The sequence below is a fragment of the Megalopta genalis genome, chromosome 13 (assembly GCF_051020955.1).
Source record: "Megalopta genalis isolate 19385.01 chromosome 13, iyMegGena1_principal, whole genome shotgun sequence".
Classification (NCBI taxonomy): Eukaryota; Metazoa; Arthropoda; class Insecta; order Hymenoptera; family Halictidae; genus Megalopta; species Megalopta genalis.
The window spans coordinates 2,102,435-2,113,206 of NC_135025.1; the positions used below are offsets into that span (position 1 = coordinate 2,102,435).

The window sequence follows — 10,772 nt, forward strand, 5'->3', positions numbered from 1 at the left end:
GCCTTATATCGCCGCATTTTGTAATTCACTTACAATTATTAAACACTATTGAAATATCTCTAATTTTGTTCACGTACATTTTGCTTTATTTAGTGGTTCGAAGAAAGAGATGAGCACGCAAGACTTAGAGAAGTGGCAACATTGTCTATATGTGGTAAGTCAAGGTCATCCAATTTGAGCTCATGAACATTAAAAATTCCAATAAGAATTTCATCTCTAATACATTTCGTGCCGTTGCTTTGAAAATATAGATCAATGGTTTTTTCTCTTTCCCTATGAAGTGCATGTATGTACATACGTAGTATTGTATATCGCCGAAAGAAATTTACATTTACATGCTCTTCCATATCCTCAGTAATCATCCCCAAAAAAAACACGACCGTTGGACACATGAAATCGTAGGTCACGACAATTCAATTGTTTTCAACATTCAACATTTTTTGATACCTTGGTAAAGCACACAGACTTTCCTAGAATATATTATTGTATAAGCGATGGAAAATCAAATAGGAAAACCAACGTACCGAATAGTAAATTGCCATGAGAAGGATGATGGTTTACAGTATTTTATTACGATAGACGAAGCGACAAAAGAATGGATTCAACACTTGGAACATATATGGAAACTGTGTAAGTATAAAATGTGTATAAAAAGTATTAATACTACATCATTCGAATATTTTTGGTTTCTAATCTTCGTATAATTTTATACAGGGAAAATGTGTGATGGCATAAAAGCAGCACTGGTGGAGTATTTTTCAACTGCACCAAATCCATACTTAAGTGCATTAAGAATTGTAGTAAATATCGCAGATTTTAAAAAAGCAACACGTAAACCGTCACTAGTGTATACAGGTTCATTTTTTTATGAAATTTATTACGTATATATTTGTTTTATATAAATGAAATTTGTCATTTATCGCTATAATTAGACTACAGATATTTTTATGAATTTGGATATTGTAGAACTAGTTTAGCAATAGTTTAGTATGTGGAGTTTTATCTACCGAGAAGTTAATTTGGTTCCACGTAAGAAAAAACATTTATTAAACCTTCGTGTATGTGTATATAAACACATATCTACAGTCTAATAACTGCTGTTAGATTTTTTGAGTATTATATAAAAATAATGGATGTAATAATTCATTTTTTGTATTACAGTTATAGAAGAACTTGCAAGCTGGCTGAAGTCAGAAAAAGAAAGATATAAAGAATTTTTAGTAGTAGATTTAAAAATAGCTGTATTTCGGCTAATAGCTGAGCATACGAGTATGGAATTATTCCAATTATTTGCAAATACATACGAATTCTTAGAGGATAAAGAAATTTTTCTTACTTTTATTGAGGTAACAACTATAACATACGTAATGCACTTTGAACAATTAAAACAATTGTAATGTATTTATATGTTTTTTTAGGGAATGATTGCAGAAAAAAGGTTTAAGCCAGCTGCACAATATGCAACTGTATTAAAATTACAAAAAAGATTTATAGATGTAGAGGTTTTATTGTTACCACTTATTTTACAAAATAAGTTGTCGCTTGTCGATGAATTTATAGCCGGGGAGCCAGAGCTCCAAATATCTTTGGTCCAGTACTTGGACAGTTTAATCACTTCCGATATGAATATGAAATTAATTAAATTTATCTCGTAAGTTTAAATTATTTAATATAAATTGGTATCGAGCACAATAATGTTTCTAATATATTACAGAGAACATAATATACCGGATATAAAAATATCAACTACAGAGTGTAAACCAATGATTAAATTGGTTGCACGTTTTGTTAAATTACACAATCTACCACAGAGTATTTGTCAAAATGTAAATGATAAACGAAACGAAGGTGCTTTGCACTTTCTCATTCACAAACGTTATAGTGATTATAGTTTAAGTATGTTCATTTTCTAAAAAAATGTTACGATTTTCAAAGGATGTAAATATAATTCTGATCATTCTTAAATGAAGGTCAAGCAAGTTGGAGGGAAATGGCTCAGGAAGCCATCGGAAACAACAAAAAATTACAGCTTGACTTATTAAGATTACTAGTGAATGTAAAGGATGCTAGAGAAGGTCTATATTGGGCAAAAAAATTTGATATACCTAAACAACAATGGCCGTGGGCCATTACATATGAAGCTGAACAAATAGAAGCCAACGGTAATCAGATGTTTTGCTGTATTTTCCAATTAGAATACCATATTCATAAAATTTTCCTCTTTAGAAATGAATCAAGGAGCTTCTACTAGCAAAGAGGAAACACATGATTGGTATAACAGTGATTCCATAAATTATCACGAACTATGCTTAGAAAGGAATTGCGTCACTGTGGTAGATAATTCACAAAAATTTGAAGAATTTCTTGATATTGGTTTGAAAGACGTTTTTATAGTGGGAATTGATACTGAATGGAAACCAAATTTTGGTAGTATTCTAATTTAAGCATTCAATTTTCTAAGTTGAGCATTTGGTAATAAAATAAGATTCTAACATTTTCACTGATTGTCAGGTTCAACACAAACGGAGTTAGCACTCATACAAATCGCAACCGAGTTTAAAGTCTATATTTTAGACGTAACCGTCATGGCAAATACGGCAAATGATTTATGGTCGGAGCTCGAATTAACATTGTTCGAGAATCCAAACATAATTAAACTTGGTAAATGTCACATATAATTAAAAACATTTCATTATGGTATCATCATGTCAAAGTACTTAGTTAACATGTCGTCAACTGATCATGAGTTGATTCGTGTTTTTTATGCACAAATAGTATTGGTTGATATTGTATAACTTTTTATTTAATTCGTATGTTTGTTTGATATTTTTATACGACCACGATGTGTTACATGTAGTATATATAATTACGTGATACAGGTTTTGGCATAAAACATGATTTGGATATGATACGTGCTCACTTGCCGTGTTGTGCAAATGTTCGAGGATACCTCGACATTGTGCATTTGTGGCAAAAGTTAGTAGACGAATATAAGTTTGTATTCCCACACACAACAGATGATACATTTTTCAGAAAAAATCTTAGCAAGCTCGTGGAGCTTTGCTTTGGGCAAGGACTTAATAAATCAGATCAGTTCTCTAATTGGGAACAACGACCCTTAAGAGAAGGGCAAATCATATATGCAGGTTATTTTGTCATTTTGTCTATTATTTAAGCATATAGCAATTTGTGATGATAATAATAATATAATTATGTATCTTATTACAGCGCTCGATGCATATTGTTTATTGGAAATATATAATGTTTTCGAAACTCAATGTGCTCGACTAAATATACCGTTTAGGAATATATGCTTGGAAATACAGAACATTCCACATAAAACTCTAAAAAAAAGTACAAAGTCACATACGGATAAGGCAAGTTTTAATACATCGAAACAATTGATTATTTAAAAAGGTACAGCACTACCAAAATTAACCCATCAAGGACGACGCAAAAGTCGTGATTGCTTACCGTTTATTATGATTTCTCCATTAATTATTTCCCCCTTCCTTAGCTTCTTATCTTTTATGCACTGCGATATATCCGGGGAGTCCTTACACAATCTAGTTAGTTATTATAAATTACAAATTATAAAAATTACCCATACATAGGGGAACAACACGAGAGTCCACAAACACCGTCCTTGAGGGGTTAAAAAACGTCGATTTTCTTGCTAATGCTTCTGAAAAACTCTGTGTGAATCTTTCAAAGAGGTATCATATGAAATTCAAATAATATTTTTTAGCTTAGAAGGATTTTTAAAAGATAGGCTCTTTTTTTAAATGTACATGTAGTAAATAGAGGGTCTTGTATATGATTATGTGTATTTTAATGCAGCCGCGTGTACCAAAAATTGAAATACAGAAGTATTACTGTGAAGATTCCAGACAGAGATGCGCAACATCGAAACCACAAGCACTTATGAAAGTGGACACCTCTATAAATAGTATGCCATTTGCACAAGCAAATCCGTTACAAAAGTTGAGGCAAACAAAAACACCAATCTACGAGTGGAAAGTGATTTGCGATTCAATACTATCTGCCTTGTGTACCAAGTTACGAACATGTGGTTGTGATTGCATTCGTTTACCAATCGATGCTGCCATACATAGAGCACAACGTGATGACAAATTACTGTTAATAAGTAGTACCAATAAGGTTCGATTTATTTATTTGATGTTCTTCATAAGCTTATTGCATGTAATATTAACAGATAGAAAACTGTTTTATACAGGCTGCACTACCACCACATGGCGTAAACTATTTTGTTGTGTTTGATAACTTGCAATTACAACAATTACTATCTTATCATGGTGTTTTTGTCACTAGAAGGGATATATTTTCCCGTTGCAAAGTTTGCAATAGCTTGGAATTTACAAAAATTTCGAGGACAGTAATGAATCAACTTTTTGAAAGGTTCGTCGTAAATTTTTCTTTCAAACAATTTTGGCAACTCCGATAATGATACTAATAAATTTGAATTAATTAGGTATAATAGACGGAACGGCGTGAAAATTAGTAATAATAATTTTGATACACCGACTTTGTCGAACAATTTTATGTATTGTACGATCGATGAACGCCGATGGATGTTAAGTAACAATGCCATAAATGAGGACACGTGTACGACCAAGTATAACGTACCTATTAAGCTCAGAGAAATATCGACAAATTTCTTAAAAACGGAACCATACTTTTATGTTTGTCAAAGATGTGGAAAAGTATACGATTTGGGAAGGGTTTTCGAAAAAACGCTACATCTTTACAAAGATATTATTGTTGATACCTAAGTCTTATTTACATATGACATACTGTCGAGGCTGTACTCAAAATCGAAGAATGCACAAATCAAAAATGATATTCGTTGATCTGAGTCAGTGGCAACTGTTCCTACCGTGTTATGATGTTGGTCATTAGCGTATTATTATATTTAGTCTTGATAATTGCTACTTTTTAAGAACATTTTTGGTATCTGAACTTCATATAAATAGAAAACAAATTCTTCATTTTTTGTATCTTTATTGTTACGGATAGTATTATTTTTTATGTTGTTCTTAACAAGAATTATTTCTTTACTATATAACAAGATGTTAATATCATACAAAGAATTGATGTTGCGTAATACGTTGGATAATACGTTGTGTGAGAAATGATACGATATAAACATACAAGGATTTTGTTATTTGTTTATTTAATAATATATTTATTTACGCGCAGCTTTAAAATCTCTTACGGAAATATTGGAATTATTATTATATTACAATTTATTATTCACGCAACACATACTTTTTGTATAATATATAATAGTATTGTACAAGATATATAAATATATTCAACAAGTATAAAAACATATTACTAGCATCTATAGTTTTCAATGAAAAAAATACTTAATTTTGTTATACGGAAGCGTACTAATTTTATATATATATATATGAAATTAGTTCGCTTTTTTAATAGTTGCTTTAAAATTTTTTTGTTTTGTTTCTTTCACAAAGTACTATATAAAATTTTAATTTTGATTAAACTTTCGAATAAAAAAAGTTGTAAGTTATTTTATCTTTTTAAAATTATGGTGTGCAAAATAATACAATTAGATGTGTGTTAAAATCATTTCTTCTTTAATGGATTCACAAATTATACATATCTCCTCTAATATACTACGCAGGTAGCTTACGTGCTTGAAGTATCTGTAAGAAACTCCGCTGGCTCTACAAGTCGTTTCTTTCCATATGGTGGAGGTCCTAGTAATTTTTCGACATCTTCGTATGTTAATGTTTCCTTTTTCAAAAGCTCTTCGGCTAACTATATATATTTGCGAGAGAAAGAATCTCGTTTAAAATATTAAATTAATACCAAAACTAAAAAATAAAACTACACAATGGTTGTACATACCAGTTTTAATTTATCTTCGTTATCCATTAGCAGCTTCTCCGTTACTTTAACCGCTTCTCCAATTATCCTTCGTACTTCAGCGTCCATTAAATTTGCCAATTTTTTGCTATACATCTTTTTAGTATTCTGTGAACAAAATTACAAACCTTTACATATTATTACAAAATTAAAATAGAGCGCCTTTACTTCTGTTGTTATTAAAGTTAACGAGTGTTAAATCGTATTAATCTAGTATTAAATCGTACATTGGAACAACATTAAAATTCTTAATGAAGTTTATGCGTGTCAGTTTAAGCGTCATAAACGCTTTCTACTTTCTATGACTTAAATCGTGTTTTGATGCGCAACATCTAATCTTTTTACGTAGTTAACAAAATCTAGTAATGGCACAGTACGTTTAGATATCACATATATCAATCTTACCGTGCTTGTTTCTTCTTGACTAAAAGAAATTAAACCTACTATAGGACTCATACCAAATTCCTGTACTTGTGAATATGCTATTTTCGTTACTTTCTTTAAATCGTTCTCTGCTCCCGTTGAAATTTCATTAAATTTCAAACGTTCTGCAATTCTACCACCCAACATCATACATATCTTTTGAAATAGTTCCTCTTTACTATGAAGTTCTTGGTTTGTCGGAGTATATTGAGCAAACCCTAAACTCATGTGTGTTCTTGGTACTATGGTCACTTTCAGCAGAGCATCAGTATGTTCCAATAACCAACCCACCAAGGCGTGCCCAGCTTCGTGATAAGCAACTACCATCTTCGTATTGGGTGTTAGCGTCTGGCTTTTCTTAGCAATACCGCCTATTGTTCTATCGATTGCATATAAAAGGTCTTTGCCATTGACTGAAGTTTTTGTGTATCTTGCTGCATGTAATGCTGCTTCATTGCAGACGTTTGCAATATCAGCACCTAGAAATATATTATTTATTCGACTAGGAGAAAGAAAGATGAAAGTACAGTAACATAGAAAATATATTGATAATAATTGCATACAATACCAGTGAAACCAGGTGTAAGATATGCTAAATATCCGGAATATTGATTTGGCTTCCCTTCCAGAGATAATGATTTCAGATGATATTCGAAAATTTGTTTTCTTTCATCTAGAGTAGGAAGATCGATTAAAATGTGTCTATCGAATCTACCAGGTCTTAGTAATGCTTTATCTAGAACACTAGATCTGTTTGTTGACGCTAAAATAATAACATCTTCCAATGTTGTCATTCCATCCATTTCCACTAACAATTGATTTAATGTTCGTTCAGATTCATTATTGCCAAATTCAGTGCTCCTTCCTTCTGATCGTTTTTTACCGATTGCATCTATTTCATCTATGTATATAATGCTGGGAGCTCTGTTAAAGTAGGTAAAATGAAAATGAATTGATAAGCACCTCAACCCTTTTTACTAAAACCAAAATCGGGAACAGTCAAACCTTTTCTTGGCCTCTGCAAATAAATCTCTTACACGCGCAGCACCCAGTCCACCTAACATTTCGATAAATTCAGAACCATTCATCGACAAAAATGGAACATTTGATTCTGTTGCAACTGCTTTAGCTAAAAGCGTTTTTCCACATCCTGGTGGTCCTAATAGCAGCGCTCCTAAGAATAACATCGATTAACAAAAGATAGTAGGAATAAACAGAATTTGTAAAATTTGAAGTACCTTTCGGTACCTTAGCGCCAAGCTTTTTATACCGCTCAGGATGCTTAAGATAATCAACAAATTCCATAACTTCTGTCTTCGCTTCCTTTAATCCAGCTACATCTTTGAAATGCACACCTTTACTAGAAAATGGTTCTACCAGCGTATATTTTGCTTTCGTTTTTGGTAGAATAAAATCTATTGGATTTGCAAATTTTTTAGTACGAAGGTAACGTACTACGAAATAAGCGATCAGTCCGAAAAAGATCAGAGAAGCAATAGAGCTTTCATTTTCATTTCGAACATATTTGATTGGAATTCCATTTTCTAAACAGTTAACATAGAATTACAATGTCTACTTAAATAAATGTACAATATTAATATATACGGGTATTCGTATACTATACCTGCTAAGATACCCATTCTTTTTTCCACTTCTCTAATTTTATCCTCTATTATTTTAGCATAATTAGAATCTACCACAGTAAATACTCCATTTATCACTCTATGTCCTTTATACACAGCACCGGGGTGAAAGAATACAATTATTACAGACCCAGCGATCTGAATTTCTTTAACTTCTCCTTTCAGAAGCATCTCATTTACGAAATCATTCCAATCAAAATGATCCTGGTATGCATTAATAAAGCTCGATTAACAAACAATTTGTAAATGAATACATCATAAAAACACACCTTGTAATGCCGCGAACCAAGTCTGTACACAAAGATTAATAGTCCACAAACAAACATTAGAAGCAACATTTTGTTCGTCAACATTGCAAAGTTCGGATCTCTGTCGGGTTTCTCGTTAGGATCTTTAGAAGGTTTGTCGGAGGGTTTTTCATCTGTTTTATTTTTATTCGACCATCTCGGAGATGTGCTAAAATACCTTGTACCACCCATCCATGGAAAACAACAAATTCTAATCGGTTCATTTTTGTGAAGTAATAATCGTATCGAATTGAATTCTCTATAGGCATCTAAGTAAAGCTGAAACAAACATCTCTTTATAATCATATCACGCAATCATACACTAGGAGTAATTCAACGAGATGATCATTTACCCGATGCGATGCCGGAAAATATAACCTTTTTACTTTATTGCTGACATTTGATAACACAGCATTGCTAGTGCCACGCTTATTCCAATTGTATTTAAATATTGAACTAACAAGTCTTTGCGGAACGACATACTGTCGTTTCGGACAGCTGATTAAATTTTGCATACCTTAATCGCATAAACTAAAATAATATAAACACATTGTTTAACCCAGCGAAACTAAGAAGAAGTTACACAGTTGTATCATCGATTGCAACCAGGTTACATACATATTTTGACAAATCTAGGGTATACATAAGCAAACACATGCATATACAGATGAAATCTATTAATAAATGAAAACTAATGCAAATCGTATAAATGTAATCGTAAGTTAAGATAACGGAAGTTTAAGAAGTAAATGAAGAAAATTTATTATCCACGGATCATTCGAGCGCGCGAACTTGTATAATGTACTTTTAAAACTTCCACTTGTCGAAATATGAGAATAGGCCTAATATTTTTGAAATCCACGAACCGTGTTGAAATCACAGATGTGTATAGACATGAGATCATGGACCCGAGGTTTTGTCACGGACTTAAGAATACGTAGAAGGGTAGAGCGTCTACCGAATGAACATTATAATTATGAACTACGATGGAGACGCGAGGCGACGATCGCAGTTTAGAATTGTAACATTCACCCGGTAGACGCCCCGCGCCACTGTACGGAACTCCTGCGCATGCGTCACTGTCCCCACTCTTTGCGTGGTGATATCCACGTCCATGATATCACAGATGAGCAGTTTAGCAGAGTAGGGGGTAGAGGGTAGCAGATTTGCCACGGATGTTCTCACGTTTATTTTTTATTACTATTCTGCTGAACTGCTCATCCCTGATGTCACGGATGGAGTCACGTGACATTTGAGAGAATTCACGGCAATGGTGGTTATGACTCACAGTATTACCGTTACAATTCATGAATCTAGTGGCAAAACGTTCGAACTATTCCCCAAACTTACCTACAGATAATAACTCTAAGAGCGCGGACTTGTGGTTCTGATGCAAATGGTGTCACTGTGATAAATCTGTGACAGGTGTAGATGATGAAATTTTCTATTTTATCGACAGTTTTAATATTGACACAGACTTAGGATACTGCAATATTGATTTAGTAATAATATATATATATATTATTACTAATATAATAATATTAGTATATATAATATACTAATATAATAATATATATATTATTACTAATAATATTAATTTAATTTTAATAAAATTAAACTTTTTATCGTTATTTACCAACGACATCAATTGATAATAAACCTTCTAAGAGTCAACATAAATATACAAAACGGGAATATTTCAAACATTTCTATTAAAGGTATTAAATATTAAATGCGATTATAAGTGTAAGTTTAAATATTAGAATTAATTAGCTTATTTATGCGAATCCTAATAAATCTACAAAACTTAAATGTAGCGCCATTGTATGTAGTGGCGTAATATCGAAACTGCTAGACAAGTGACCAACAGTCAATTTTGTATAACAGCTTGAATGTTTTGTTATCTTATGTAATGACGCTATTTTTGCATTTTCAGGAACAGATGATTCGTAACGAATTTTACATTGCATCTTACAACGAAAGCAGCAAGATCGTCTGTCCACGGTATATACAATGATAAATACACTTTTCTTGTATGATATAGATGCAGGAAAATCTTCTGAACATTTCCATACCTACAAAATGTTTTCTCTACCCGTGAATTGACAGGTTTCGGCAAGAATCGTCTATAGCACTAACAAATATTCAAGATTTACTATATATATATATCTGCTACAATGAGTTGGATTTTATAGCGTAATAGGGACGCGGTAAATCCTTCCGAACATCTTACGCCCTTAAAATATTTATTTAGCTTATATAAATTTTTCGGAGAGGACAGGTTTAGTTCGAGCATTTACCGCTATGTGGTGATTAATGATAACTTTTCGTGCACCACAGACTATTTTTTTAAAATGTTACAACAAAATCAACGTAATTATAGATGGCGATATACTTTCTTAAATCTGATTTAAACAGTAGAAAGGAATAGGAAAGGAATAGAACCAGAGTTACATTAGAATCAAATAGTGCTGAATAAACTCTACTGTAATTTGAAATTTGAATG

General features: G+C 32.1%; 2 protein-coding genes across 5 annotated transcripts; one reads left to right on the forward strand and one right to left on the reverse strand.

Moving 5' to 3' along the window:
* Positions 1–80: 80 nt before the first annotated feature.
* Nbr (exonuclease mut-7 homolog) lies at positions 81–5,890 on the forward strand. 2 transcript variants are annotated; one of them, XM_033484150.2, is made up of 14 exons: positions 81–154; positions 356–630; positions 715–855; positions 1,162–1,346; positions 1,419–1,651; positions 1,715–1,896; positions 1,971–2,162; positions 2,227–2,427; positions 2,512–2,661; positions 2,880–3,146; positions 3,229–3,377; positions 3,841–4,161; positions 4,238–4,419; positions 4,493–5,890. In XM_033484150.2, exons 2-14 carry the CDS (start codon positions 495–497, stop codon positions 4,791–4,793), a joined length of 2,640 nt encoding a protein of 879 aa, XP_033340041.2. In that variant the 5' UTR covers positions 81–154; positions 356–494; the 3' UTR covers positions 4,794–5,890. The 2 variants fall into 2 exon arrangements, with proteins under 2 accessions (XP_033340041.2, XP_033340040.2); XM_033484149.2 differs by lacking the exon at positions 81–154 and adding an exon at positions 161–286.
* On the reverse strand, positions 5,601–9,285 carry Spg7 (SPG7 matrix AAA peptidase subunit, paraplegin). Of its 3 annotated transcripts, none has more exons than XM_033484272.2 (10): positions 9,133–9,285; positions 8,620–8,797; positions 8,249–8,545; positions 7,961–8,183; positions 7,575–7,880; positions 7,342–7,510; positions 6,905–7,260; positions 6,319–6,815; positions 5,896–6,021; positions 5,601–5,805 (listed from the first exon to the last, which is right to left on the reverse strand). In XM_033484272.2, the coding sequence occupies exons 2-10, from the start codon at positions 8,779–8,781 to the stop codon at positions 5,674–5,676; spliced, it is 2,268 nt and encodes a 755-aa protein (XP_033340163.2). In that variant the 5' UTR covers positions 8,782–8,797; positions 9,133–9,285; the 3' UTR covers positions 5,601–5,673. The 3 variants fall into 3 exon arrangements, with proteins under 3 accessions (XP_033340163.2, XP_033340164.2, XP_033340162.2); XM_033484273.2 differs by lacking the exon at positions 9,133–9,285 and adding an exon at positions 8,885–9,062; XM_033484271.2 differs by lacking the exon at positions 9,133–9,285 and having other exon boundaries at positions 8,620–9,062.
* Between the last annotated feature and the right edge of the window lie 1,487 nt (positions 9,286–10,772).